The sequence below is a fragment of the Lissotriton vulgaris genome, chromosome 5 (genome assembly GCF_964263255.1).
Source record: "Lissotriton vulgaris chromosome 5, aLisVul1.2, whole genome shotgun sequence".
Taxonomy (NCBI): domain Eukaryota; kingdom Metazoa; phylum Chordata; class Amphibia; order Caudata; family Salamandridae; genus Lissotriton; species Lissotriton vulgaris.
The window spans coordinates 420,360,104-420,375,111 of NC_141693.1; the positions used below are offsets into that span (position 1 = coordinate 420,360,104).

The 15,008-nt window shown below is 44.3% G+C and overlaps 1 protein-coding gene across 2 annotated transcripts in view; it reads left to right on the top strand.

The window, feature by feature from the left end:
* WDFY4 (WDFY family member 4) overlaps positions 1-15,008 on the top strand; it is an 856,906-nt gene that overhangs the window by 371,125 nt on the left and 470,773 nt on the right. For both annotated transcript variants that reach the window (XM_086921796.1, XM_086921797.1), the window contains one exon: positions 9,937-10,144. In XM_086921796.1, the coding sequence (XP_086777922.1) occupies positions 9,937-10,144 (208 nt within the window). The remainder of the gene's footprint in view (positions 1-9,936; positions 10,145-15,008) is intronic.

The following is a 15,008-nucleotide window of genomic DNA, read 5'->3' on the forward strand; positions in this document are numbered from 1 at the left end:
ACCAGGGCTTGTCCCCCTACCCCTGCGGCAGCCAACCGGTTCACTAAGATATGGTGTGAAACCGTATCGAAGGCTGCCGACAGGTCAAGTAGGATTAGGACGGCCTCTTTTCCCTGGTCCATGGCTGCTCTTAGGGTCTCTGCTGTGAAAAGTAGGGCTGACTCAGTAGAGTGATATGATCGAAACCCTGACTGGTTGGGGTGTAGAATGTTATTCCCCTCCAGGAAGTTCGTTAGTTGAATGTTGGCAAATTTTTCCGCCAGTTTGAACAGCACTGGGAGCAGGGAGATAGGACGCAGATTGGAAAGGGTGGTGGGGTCAGCCAGTACCTTCTTCTGTAAAGGCTTAACCGCTGCCAGCTTCCAATCACTAGGTATATCTCCTGTGGCCAAGGAGGTGTTGATAATCCTGTTGATGATGGGATTGACCACCTCTACTAAGGTGTGTGTAGTAAATGAAGTGAAGACCACAGATGCAGCAATAAGGGTTTATTGCAGAGAAGCAGAATGAAGCAACCTCAACACAAGCTGGCCAGGCACAAACTGTCACCAACTAGAACACTAGAAGGAGACAGAGCCATGTACATTCTGGAATGGATGACACAGGTAAGAATTATAGTGGAGCATGGAAATGGAGGAAGGATAAATATACAACACATCTCCTCTCGTAGAATAAACAAAAGATAAAAGAAAACTTAACACAAAAGGTAAGCATGTCATGGAAAGGAAACTTAACACAAGACTAAAGAGAGCTCTTGAAGTAAAAGAAACTTAACACAAGGCAGCGTCAAAACATCATGAAATAAGTAAGCATTGAAAGGGACACACGTCACCCCTCTGAAAGGCCTAATCGCAACAAAAGTCATTCAAATAGGCAGGAGGTCGGTGGCACCTTTGAGGTCTAGTTGCAGACAAAGAGAGACTTGGATTCGAATCAGGGATGGGAATAGGATTGGGAGCAGACACAACGGGATCAGGAGCATCCCTCCCACCATCACCCCTAGACAAGACACTCACAGAAGCAGGAACGACAAGAGGAGGATCCTGAGAAGGAACAAACATGAACCCCGAAGAGGGAAGGTCTTGGACAGGAGCAGGAGAAAGAGCAGGACCAGGACCAACCACAGAACCAACACCAGCTTTCTGATAGAGAGCAACCCTCCTTAAATTCCATTTTTCCCCATTAGAGAGGACAACATAGTGAGGATAGACCGTCTTGACGAGGAATGGACCACGGAACTTGGACAAACCACCTGAGACACGACCAGATTTCACCTTGACAAGATCACCTTTAGCAAGTTTACCAGCAACCTGACTAGAGGACTTACAGCCTACAAGGGGTTTGCAAGAAGGGACCTTAGAACTCCTACCTGAAGGACACTTGCCAGGGGAACCCACAGGACCCTTACCGGGAGACTTGGGAACAACCCTCCTACCTGAAGGACACTTGCCAGGCGAAGCCACAAGACCCTTACCGGGAGACTTGGGAACAACCCTGGAGGCATCACCCAAAAGGGACTGACAGACCAGGTCCTTGAGCCAAGAGGGAATGAGTTTGGTGCTGGGAACCCTACCCCTCATCATCTCAAAAGGAGAAGTGGTGAAAGAACCGTGAAGGGTGGTACAGTACGCATAAACCATTTCACTAACAAGGGAGGAGACAGAAGAACCACTAGAGAGAGCCATTTGAACGGTACCTTTCACCAATCTGTTAAGACGCTCACAAAGGCCATTCCCCTGGGGGTTGTAGAGGGAAGTCCTATGGTGGGAAATACCACAATCAGACAAGAAGGTTTGCATATCATGCGAAACTAACTGTGTGCCATTGTCAGTTATAAGAACACTAGGGAAACCCTCTCTAAAAAACAAAGACTTAAGATGTTTAATGGTAGTAGCCGTAGTAACATCCTTAAGAAACTACACACACAACCACTTCGAATGGCAGTCAACAACGACAACAGCAAATCTCTGAGGAGGAGGTAGTTCAGCCATGGGACCTATGAAATCCAAACAGATGGTGTGCCATGGAATTTCGGGAAACTGCAGCGCGCCCATCTCAGACCCCACAGAAACTTTGAGCCTCTTCTCACCCACCTTGCAGGTATGGCAATCCTCAACCCATGAGGAAATCATGGAGTCCATACCAGGCCACCAGAAGTTCAACTTGAGACGCTGTTGCGTCAGTGTTTGGCCAAGGTGACCCTCGTGCGCCAAAGAAATGAGCTTTGATCTCAAGTCAGCGGGAGGCACGAATTTGTCACCACGCATTATGACGTTGTCATTGCAAACAGACAAATCATCAATGACTTTAAGAAAAGGACGGACAGAAACATGAAGACAGCTCTCCCTGCGGGAACCCAACTTGATGAGCTGGATAACTTCTTGTAATACACTATCCCTGGACATGGCATCCACCCACTCAGAACGAGAAAAGGAGCTTTCAGATAGTAGAAGAACATCATCAATCCAGGCAACATTTTCATCATGACCCTCCAGACTGAAACCAACATCTGCTCCAGGAGGAACAGCTAACCTAGACAGACAGTCAGCCTGGAAGTTCCTCCACCCAGAAATGTGGGAAATGTCAAAATGGTATTCCTGGAGTTTCGAGGCCAACCTTGCCAACCTTGGAGAACCAAATGCCCCTCCCCCAGGAGAGAGGATGCGGATGAGGGGTTTATGGTCAGTCTTAAGGTTGAAACGGGTGCCCCATAGGTATGGTCGAAAATGATGAGCACCCCACGCAGCAGCCAAAGCCTCTTTCTCGATAACAGAATAGTTCTGTTCGCATTTTGAAAGAGTGCGTGAGGCAAAAGCAACCGGCCTGTCACCGTCCTTGTGGGATTGGAGCAAGACCGCTCCAAGACCACAGGCACTGGCATCTACTAACAAAGTGGAGGACTTGGCAGTATCGAAGGGTGCCAGGACCTTAGCATTACAGATAGCCTCCTTAATTCCATTGAAGCAAGCTTCCATTTCGGATCCCCAAGAGAACTTACAACCCTTCTTCAACAGGGTCCTCAGAGGCAAAGTCTTCTCTGAGAATCTCTCCACAAACTTGGAGTAGTATTCGATCAAGCCCATGAATGACCGTAACTGGTCCTTGTCAGACGGGCAAGGAGCTAGGCGTATTGCATCAAGAAGATTCCTCTTAGGTCTGACTCCATTGGCTGAAATTTCATGTCCCAAGTGCTCGATGTTCTCTACGAGAAAGGAACACTTCTCCCTACGTAATGTAAGACCAGTGTCCCATATTCTATGTAGAACATTCCTGAGAACAAGATTGTGATCAGCCACAGACTCTCCAAAGACCAAGATGTCATCTTGAAAGAATACCACATTTTTGAGTCCTTTAAAAATTTCGGTGACCAACCTCTGGAAGACACTCGCCGCCGAAATCAACCCAAAGGGAAGACGAGTAAATTGAAAGATCCCCTCTGGAGTGATGAAGGCGGTAAGATGCTTCGATGACTCATGGAGCTTAACCTGATGGTAGGCACTCTTCAGATCAAGTTTGGAGAAATATCTCGCGCCCTGAAGAGTGGAAACCATCTCCGTAATATTGGGTAAGGGGAAGGTGTCCGCAACGACACACTTGTTTAGGGACCTGAGGTCCACACAGAATCTCAATTTTCCGTCTGATTTCTTGGAAATCACGACGGGCGAAACCCATGCCGATGCTTCTGTAGGCTCAATTACACCAGACTGGAGCATCTCTTCAATTAAGAGCTTTACATCACTGCGAATGGAGATGGGAATTCTCCTTACGCGATGTTGAACAGGCAAACTTCCCTTCTTCAACTTTATAAGATGGGCATAACCCCGAAGCTCACCCAACTCCTCCCTGAACACAGACCTAAATTCAGACAGGATAAACTCAATGGAATCATCATCAACCACCATGATTTGGTTCTTTGCCCTAGGATTGATGACGATATAGAGGTCATATTGATGTACCCACCCTAGAATGGGCGGACCATCAATGGAAACATAAACTTTCCCAAAGATAGACCTCTTCTCAAATGAGATCTCAGATTCAAAGAAACCAAGGATTTCAATTTTCTGGCCATTGAACCCCTTAGGGGAAATGTCACTTCGTTGTAAATTCACCCCTTCCCAAAAGGCATCAAAGGTAGACTTGGGTATGATGGTATGGCGAGAACCAGTGTCAACCATCAACAACACCTCGTGGGAATCAATCTTGAATATGGCTTTGGGTCTGGTTTGCCTTGGATCGTCACAGATGACATCAACATCGTCAATGACCAGAAGTCTATCAGGTTCAATTGCAGAATCATCAACATAGTCATCAACAATATTTACTCTCTGTCTGGTTTTTGCCTTGCACATTTTGGAAAAATGTCCGACTTTCCCACACTTCAAACACTCTTTGTTAGAGGCAAAGCAAAACCTCGCGTCAGAAGAGTGACTGCTACTGCCACACCTGTTGCAAACTTTGCTTACTGAGGATTTCTTGGCAAAGGGTCTGGGTCTGTTTTTTACTACAGCAACATTGTCACCAGAACAGTGTTCGCACTCCGTAACACCACCTTTGTCAGTGACCACAGAAACTTCTTGATGTGGAGTAGATTTGTGTGAATCTAGCGCCTTCATGCACTTACTAGACTCCTCAATTACCTTGGCCAGATCAATTGCATCCTTCAAGGTCGGGTTCTTAGCTGCCCATAGCCTTTCTTGAATTTTCTTACTTGAACACTGGACAACCAATTGATCTCTTATGAGCTCGTCATTCATAGAACCGAACTTACACTTAATGGAAAGTTCTCTAAGCCTTGCCACAAAGTCATCTATAGTTTCTGACTCTTTTTGGCGTTGAGTGTAAAACTTATAGCGGTTCATGATCAGATTCTCCTCCTTTGCAAACCTGATCTCCAGACGATCAACTGCCTCCTTAAACTCATCAATATCATGTCCACCAGCACCAAGTGTGATAGGAAGGAATCTAAAAACTCTCTGCCCTTCCTTGCCCAGGGTGCTCAAAAGGATAGCCTTTTTCCTTTTGGGTGAAAACTCCTGTCCATCAAGCGCATCCAAATAATTGTCAAACATGATGTACCAATCCTCCCAAGGTATCTCAGGTACACCAGGTTCAGGTAAGAACTGAGGAGGCAAAGTTACTATAAATTGTTGTGCCATGTTGACTTAATTATGCAGAACGAAGAAAAGGAAAAACAAAATAGTAAAATAACCTTGCTTTTGCACAACAGAACACAGTATTGAATTATAGTAACATACCTCTTGCTATACAAAAGTGTCCAAAACGATACCAGGAATGTGGAACAGGAGTTTGACTTGAAAGAGAAACAATCCGCTTTAAAAATGACGAAAAACGGCTGAATATGATGAAAAGGCAGGAGTTTGACTTAAAACGGTAAAGATTCCGCTTTAAAATAGCCCAAACCGGCTGAATTGCGGTGAAAATGAGGCTTGAATGGCAAACAGAGGATAAGATGGCCGCCGCTGAAAATGAGGCTAAAGGTGCTTTGAAAACGAGGCTTGAAACGCACAAAGGGACGTCTTCTTGGTTACGCCAGTCAACAACGCATCACGCGCGTTCACTGACTCACGCGCTGACTCCACTGGTGTGTCTCTGCGTCTCCCTCGGCGCCTCGCTGGTAACCAGGCACTCACGCGCTGACTCCGCTGGTAACCAGGCAACAGCTCCTCGTCACTGCGTCTCCCTCGGCGTCTTGCTGGTAACCAGGCACTCACGCGCCGACTCCGCTGGTAACCAGGCAACAGCGCTCGAGGTCCTCGGCTGACGCGTAGACTCCTCCGGCGTCCCCGTGACAACAATAACAACTCTCGTGACTGACTCACCAGTCCGTCACGCGCCGGGCTCGGCCTGCTGAGTTTGGATGACGTCAGCGCTGGTTGCGCTCGAGCTGCACTCCTCAAAGAAGATAAAATTGAGTAAATTACCACAACAGGTGTCTTCTTTGAAAACGGAAGGAGACCAAAAGGATGTCGACGAGACCAGCACGCTGTAGGTTCGTTTCTCGTTGAGGAAACTCCGCTAAAATCTGTTCTCCATCACAAATCTTGGAATTAGACATCAAGATGAGGTCTTCAGTGGTACTGGCCAGCAAGTAACGTCGCCAAAAATTGTAGTAAATGAAGTGAAGACCACAGATGCAGCAATAAGGGTTTATTGCAGAGAAGCAGAATGAAGCAACCTCAACACAAGCTGGCCAGGCACAAACTGTCACCAACTAGAACACTAGAAGGAGACAGAGCCATGTACATTCTGGAATGGATGACACAGGTAAGAATTATAGTGGAGCATGGAAATGGAGGAAGGATAAATATACAACAGTGTGGAGCACAGAAGGGGGACATGGGTCGAAGGGGGATCCGGATTTGATGGCCATAATGGCTTTGTGAGTGTCTTCAAGGGGGATAGCTGCAAATTTCTCCAGGCGGGCGTTAGTCCATTTCTCTTCAGTTTGTACAGCTAACAGCTGAGTAGTGGGTATTGGTGGAAAAGTGTTCACGATGTCGGAGATCTTTTTATCGAAATAGTCAGATATCGCATGACAGAGATCTTGGGAGGGAGGGATCTCCTGCGAAAGAGCTGAAGGATTCATGAATTTTTGAACTACCCTAAAGATCTCTTTTTGTCCTTGGCCTGCGATGGAAATGGCCTGAAGAAAGTGAGCTTTCTTAGCTGACTTTATTCCTGAGTGGTAGTTCCTCCTAGCCACTCGATACGCGTTGCGGGCGGTGGCATCATAATTCCTACGCCACTTCCGTTCCAGAACTCTGACTGCTCCGAGTTCGAGTTTCAGGGCCAATGTGAACCATGGGGCACTTTTTTTGGTTTTAGTGGCGTTAGGGTTCTTTTTGCCGACTGATCCCAATAGTGCCCCTGCACTGGCTATCCACTTGCCAACATTCTGATTGTCAGTGGAGGTGTAACCTGTGAGAATCGGAGTGCTAATGATGTTGTCAATACTCAATGTCCTGTCCTAGACTAGTTACTGCATTTAGTAATGAGGAAAACAAAATTAGAACTATCATTAAGAAGAATTGGCCCATAGTTTTAACTGATGTAGTGCTTGGGTCTGAATTACCTAGTTCTCCTCTTATTACTTTTAGAAGGGCTAAAAGTATGGGATCCCCCCTCGATAAATGCAGTCCTGAATTGAGTCCTAACACTATAGGGTTACAGCCTGCGCGTGGTTTTCACAAATGCTCCACGTGCAGAGCATGTAAATTTGGTATTAATAAAACCCATTACCAGACTCCTTTCAGCTCTCAAGACACAGCTATAGCTGGTAGTTTTAATTGCAAGACAGACTATGCTCTGTATGTCTTGACATGCACCTGTGGCTTGAATTATATCGGGAGCACCAAGCTACAGGTGCATGTCAGGATTCTCCAGCAGCTCAGAGCAATTTTACACAATGATCAAGCCTATCCGGTAGCACGCCATTTTAAAAGATTCCATGACAATAACCTGGCATGTTTGAAATATTACATGGTAGCAGCCATTCCAAAGTCACGTAGAGGTGGTAATAGAGAACAACACAGGTTAAGACAACTTGAAACCTCCATGATTCTGGAATTTGATAGCAAATGGCAGAACGGTTTGAACAACACAGAAGACATGTACAATTTTCTATGATGATCTGTTCTCCGTTTTGTAATTGCTATTTTAGATCTGAACTATTGCCATTCTTATTATCGGTATCTATTTTCTATGTTTGTATTCTATTTATGTGTATTTTATATATATTTTTTAACATACATATATTAGAATACCTGAATTACATGTCCCGCCATATTGCCTGTATTCCATTGATGCTCCTTGTTCACTTTTGATCTCTCAGAGTATCTTTGACTTTCCTGCCAGAAACTGAATTGAATTACTTTCCTCCTTTTTTATTTATATAGTTAAAAATGTATAAATATTAAATATTTATAGAAAGAATGACTTTCCCCATTTTTCCAACTATATTTTTGCTTTCCATCCCCTCTCTTATCACTTGTTTGCACTTTTTTAACTGTGTTTATGATAACATTTTATTTATATGATTTTAATAATGAAATCAGGTGTTTACCTGCTTTTATTGTTATTTATGGCCATATTTAATATTTATCACACAGTTAGCACTTTAGAATATATTTGCACTAGTCTTTTTGCACAGTTTTGCACTACAACCATACTTGCTGCTTGTTTAAATAGAGAAATTGTACCGTATGCCAAAATGAATTTTCCTTCTATTTTACTATCCATGAATTGTAATGAATTTAAATCATTCTGCTTGCTTTTTATTGAGATTTAAGGATGTATCCTTTGACTTATCTCAATTATAAATGTATTTATACAGATATATGTGATATTACTATGCATTTATGCCATTATTCAATTGTTGATACTGCTGGAGTTTGTGTATTAATTTTAAGAATGATGTTATATCTAACATTCACACAATAGTATTTTTTCAGTGTCCCTGGATCACGTGATCGGCACTGCTGAGATGTGGAGGCGGGTTCTCTTTAAATATTCAAAGATGGCTTGTGGTTGCTGTACTCCGCTTGTGAACAAGGGCTTCCGAGCCCGAAACACGTCATTGCTGCCTATATTTTCTTTACAAATTCCACTTTACCTGATCCTGTGGTCCGTCTCCTGCTTCGCCGATCCACGCGATTGGAAGTAGCTTCGGAGTTTGTCCTGTATATATATATATATACACACACACACAAATAATGAAATATTGCAGAACAAAATAGTGGCCAGGTGGCAAACTTGGGGGATGAGTATAGCATGGAGGGAAGAACTGGAGGCAAGTAGGGAAAAAAACTAGTGAGAAAATGTAAGAGACCTGTGGAGAAATAAGGCAGAAGTGGGAGTAAGAGAGACAGAAATAGCGATAGAAGGTTATAGGCTCGGTAAAGATGAGAGGCAAGTGAAGCAGACGTGGATGTAAAAACACAGAACCAGCAAGAGACGGGAAGAGCCTGGTCGTAGCGAAAAGGGCAGTGGCAGTGCTTTAAATGGGCCAGCACTCACAGGCAGGTACTGACTACGGGCACTTCTTATTTTTATCACTATAAGTACTGCACTTCTCTACTGTGAGGAGAGTACCAGTACTCAGGAAAGATAGACGGATTGGCTGCAAGTGCTGGTGAGCACTAGGCTGTCAGCGTTGGAACCTATCTGACAGCCAAGGCCCACTGTATTCCTGAGCTGAGCTGCGGCTGAACTATTCAGGAGACCCCATTTAGGCCCTGTGCTATTAATCACATTCACACTATTGTGTGGATTTGTGCAAACACAGGTATGGAGGCAGCAGGCTGACAGCAGCTATTAAAAAAGCCATGGGAGGGAAGGAGTTTAAAATGGCTTTAATTCAACCTGGGAGTTTATGTGAGTGTTTGCATATGGCTGTGTGTTTGTCTGCTTGTGTCTGCCTGCCTGTGTCTGCCTGTTCTTTTGTGAGAGAAAGAGGGAGAGAATCAGGACACTCTGGAGATTTTTTAAGGGGACTGTGTGGAATGCTTTTGTGTACATGTGTGCTTATTTCTTTCTTTGTGTGTGTGCACGCTTGAGAATTATAGGATTGTGCCAAACAACAACAAATAACAGGATGGCATTAAGAAGTAGCAAATATTACAAAACAAGGAAATGTTAACATGTCACTGTTTGGCTATCATTTTGTGTAATGAGGTAATCTGTTTTTTTGACATAAACACATTTCTAGTTTGGTTTGATATGTGCTGCAACTGGATCAGAAGTCATTATGTATGATCATATCTTCCTGTAGCCCCGCCCTAGCCCCGCCCACTTTCCACACCTCTAGCTCATTTTAATGAGTACCTGCACATATTTTTTTTCCATTTAAAGCACTGATTGCAACTAAAACTATCACAATGGGCTGTTTAAAATATCAGCTTTTTCATTTTGTTTCAGAGAATGACCTTGGTCTTGGATCAGAAACACTAATGCACTTGGAAGAGCAGGAGGAGGCAGACCACTCAGAGCAACCCAGACCACCAGCTAGGTCCCTGCAAATAGCTGTGAGCCTGGTCTCGATGACATCACCGAGGAGCTTCCAATCACACACCGCCACTCTGTCACCCTCATTTGTAGAGTTCGATATGTCTGCCAGTGGATATGGGTACTTCCTTTATATATGGTTTTGTTTGCAAACTGTATTGTCATTTATTGAGTTATTGCATCATTGTTGTATTGTTTTGCAGTTTGTTGTCTGTATATGGTGCTGATTTCACTATATGAGGCTTCAAAGTGCATTGGGAGATTCTGCGAATTAGCCGTTTGTAGCATTTTGTACGTTTGAAAAAGCAATTTTCCTGTCGCAAACTGGCCGATTCTGCGAATCAGACCGAAAAAATGCGTGGAACATCTGGCCCTTAGTTCTCTCCAGACAATCCAATTCTGTAATTTTGAATTCAGGGTAACTATGCTATGAAAGGGTTGTCACCTTTGTAAAAGAGATGAACTTAACCAAGATCATCTAATATTATGTTCATGATGCGTCAATGTTTATTTTAATAAGACTAATGCATGCATATTTAGGTCCGATATTGCTACTTTTCTCTGCATTGACCTTGAGCTAAGAAGTAAAATATGTGTTCCCTTGACAGCAAGCATTGGTGATGTCAATAGGTCTGTTTTGCATTTTGAGTTCTAGGCATGAACCATTGGCTTTGCCAAAACCATGGCCATGATGAATTTGTATTTTAGCAGTGACTCTGCAGCTGGAACATGGGAGCTGCCAGACATGCTGGACCTTATAGGTTTGCCGCTACTCCTCAATGACATTGCATGGGTCACCAAATAGTCATTCCCCTTTTTTAAACTATCCCTAGGATTTAATGTGTTGTGCCATAATGGAACTAATGTTTGACGAAATCAAACGAAATATCAGATAACTACTTTTTTAAATATATGATGCATGTATGAGATAAAGAGCAGAATGCTTGATGATCAAGTCTATTGTCCCTTACGCATTTCGATAGAAACACTTACTAGTAGGAAAAAAAGGATATACCTAAAGAGCCACTAGCATGACAGTGAGACTTAAATATTCGTACGGGCTTACCAGGTCTAAAAATGGCCTTGTTGTTATGTGAAAGTGATTGCAGGGGTGTGAGAGTGACAAAGTGTTCAACATGCTTTGGCTGAGCATTCCCATTGTCACACAACCCAAGGTCTACAGCTGGGTGCAAGCATGCAGACCTCCTTGGGAGTACCCAGGGGGTCGTAGTAATCCCGCAAATACTCATAACCTTTCTAGGGGTGCTAAGGGAGAGAGACATCTATACATACACTCAGTATGAAGTTAAACGATTAAATATTTAATAGATAAGGTAAAATGATTTTCAATTTTTTTTTATTGCTTTTTATAAATCTATGAGAAAATATTTACTGGGGAAGGTTGTAAACATTGATTTATTTCGCTCCAGGTAAGACACGGGGATCAAAAGTTAGATGTCTGTCAGAAGATGTCTTCTCTAGATTGATGGAAATGCTTCATCATGCTCCTTAGATGTAACTGAGAAAATGTCAAAGATTTTACAGGAGGTTATCACCACAGCATGGACTCAAAATGTCGTTTAACTACAAACTTCAAATATTATAAAAGTATCTGTGTTGGCGTCAAAACAACTGTCCACATATTAACCCTAGGTGCACCCCATTTTGTCTGCAAGGAGGAGAGAGAACTTATTTTTGAACACGGGATACCGACTCTCTAGCCAGTCATGAATGCGTAAAGGTAACCTTGTAAAACTATCATTATTCTCCAAAATAGAAGCAGAATAGAACCCAAGAGAAAACTCTATTATGTTGTTTTTCAACCCGTCACTCACTCTATTAGTGGTATGGTTTGTCATTGGGTCTCATCCTGGTCACTATAAACCACAATGGGCTCAACCATATTTCCAGGAGCACTTTTGACAATACCTCACAGGATTTCAGACTAAACATACCTCAGGGACACACGAGTTTCTCATCAATTTTCGGTGCCCTATGTATAGTTAAAACCTATAAACAGTGGTGTTTATGGGTATTCGCATCCCCATACCCTCTTAAAAATGTTCTATGAAAATCTAAAAAAACACCTAAACTGGATTTTCGGGTTCCATTCTTCTCCAATTTTGGAGATTAATCATAGGGTAATAAGATACCTTGGCTGTTAAATCTACATTTGTATAGTGTCAATGGGTATATCATCAACCAATTATAGACTCAGTTACCTGCTTGGCACAGTGCCTCAGAACTAGCTTTCCAGGCACTTTGTTTGTTCAGCTTCTCTTTAGGCATCTTTCATTGTCCTGCATCCTTCTCTTTCTGCAGCACATTGTATGTTGTGGTCAAGTACCTAGGGCTAAAGCTCCCTCTCTGGGACCTTCAGTCAGTAGGTGGGGCTGGACCTAGCCCCAGATCCAAAGGAGCAGACTCATCCCAATGTTACTCTAAGTACTGGGTACTCTCCTCATCCCGTGCCACACCTTCTTCAGCGAACATGAACAGCTTTTATTGATGAGAGTCCAGTTAAATCCTTGTTAGTACAGATCGGAATCGTCAACATGAGACCCTTAATTGGCTAATTGTATTAACCTATTTGAGGATTTTCTAAGCTGTAAAGAAGCTCTTGTATGAATAATCGTAACCCAGGCAGTCAACATCTTTTATGTCATTTATTTATTTAGTGTAGGGCCAAAATCACAAACTAAATTGCGTCTTAATCTAAAGTGATAACATAGTACATGACGTACAATTGTGTGCTGAGGATTTCGTCACATCCGGTAGATCCCTCTTGTCCACCGGCATTGAACTTGCTTTACCTGCTATGTGGAACAGAGGAAACGGAAAAAAGTGACCCATGACCTCTCCCTCATAACCTACCTGATGGAGTGTCTTTTTTGGATGGACAATCAGACCAGACAAGTATTTGATGAGTGTCTTCAGCCTGCCTCGCTATCCCCCATGTATTTATTTATGTACACCCATGTTAGTGCACACACAGAAACACATAGGTTTATATACTGAAGACTTTAAGTATAGACCAAACTAGCACAATACATATGTAGAACAACACTAAGGAATATCAGAATTATAATGACATATATTGTATATATTTCTGATCACATAGCCTAAATCCAGGGGCGTGGCCAAGATAGCGGCTGCAACAGATGCATTTTAAGAAAGCTCCCTGCAAGGACCACCAATTATCCTGTAATCCGGTGACAGCTACAGGTCAATAGGCTCAATATTAATTTGCCCAACCTCCGGTGAACACCGGAGGTGCAAGATAGAGCCGGTAATTGCAGTGTCCAGTCGTGCTATTTGATGGTTCGAGCTGCCAGTGGCGAGCAGCCTGCAGTGTTCTCCTTCGCGGGCGACAGCTACCTCGAGCGGGGCTGGCCTGGGGCACTTCCACCGTTGCTGCACCTCCTGGCTTCTCCTGAATAGTTTACCTGCAGTGTTGGTGGGCCCGCCCGAGTGGCTTGTGATGCTGAGGGGCGTGGACGCGAGATTGGCCCTGCTGTGGAGGAGTCATGCCCAGGGGCGGATTGGCAATGCAGGCATTTGGGCATTGGCCGAAGGGCCGGTATCTCCGTGCCCTCTGTGGGCCGTGTGGCTTGTGATGCTGAGGGGTGTGGACGCGAGATTGGCCCTGCTGTGGAGGAGTCATGCCCTGGGGCGGATTGGCAATGCAGGCATTTGGGCATTGGCCGAAGGGCCGGTATCTCCGTGCCCTCTGTGGGCCGTTTTTTTTTTCTCCCCTTTCCCAGCCGCACAGTGAAGCTGCATTAATTTCTCTGTCTCTGTCTCCGTGATATCTGTGGACTAGAAAAGGGGAGAAAAAAAAACGGCCCACAGAGGGCACGGAGACAGAGACAGAGAAATGAATGTGATTATCCTATGTGGCATCTCCTTCACCCCCTGCCCAGCAAAGCAATCAAGCTGGGGAGGGGGTAATTGTTTGCAAAAATCGGCCTCCCTGGGGGCCAGGTGTTGCTCAGGCCTTTGAGCCATTTTCACCTCGGCCCCCCTGGGGCCCAAGCAGCACATAAACAGTGTTAGTTTTTTTTTGTTTGTTTTTAATTTAATGCGATTATATATAGCTCAAACTTTACCAGAACGTGTCAGAGCGCTTTACATAAGAATCAGTTGCGAAGCATAAGGACTTAGGATTACATGCGTTACATAAAAGATACAAGCAGAAAAAATTGCAAATGTACAACATGTAAAGTCACACAAGGAAGAGATACAAACAGAAATAAAAATTGCCAATGTACAAGTAGTAAAGTCACTCAAGGAAGAGAAACAAATGGAAATACTCTAAGAGTCACATAGGAATGGTAGAGAGTACAAAGGTCTACTGCATATACTAGTGATTAGAGTTCTCTTTATACAAATACTAGCAGCCCGCCCCAGCGTTGCCTGGGGCAGAAAGGGGCTGGGGCAGTACACCCGGCCGACCCCCTCCCGCACCGACTCCCTCCCGCCCCGACTCACTTGCACCCCCCTCCCGCCCAGACTCACTCGCGCCCCCCTCCCGCCCAGACTCACTCGCGACCCCCCTCCCGCCCTGACATTTTCATTTACTGCTGCCACCTTCTTTCCTCCCCCTGCATCACAGTCTCACTTTCCCTTTCCTTACCTGTGCCGCCGCTCCTCACTGCACAGCCGCTCGTCACTGCACTGCCCTCCTCCTTGTCGTCATCACGCACGTCGCGTCGCGGCCAGCGCTAGGTCCCGGCCGGCGCTACTTTCAGGGGACTACTTTGTTTACAAACGTAATTTTTAAATGTACTTTTTTATTTTTATTTATATAGCCTATGTCCATCTACACACCCTGACATTTTCATAGATGTATCGGGTGTGTAGATTGGCGCTGTGGTTCCTGAGTTTACCTGGCCAAAAGGTGCAAGTTCTCTCTTTATAATAGTAGTATAGATATACACACATAGTAGATATTCTCAGGCAGAGTTCCATTAAGTGGGGTTGGA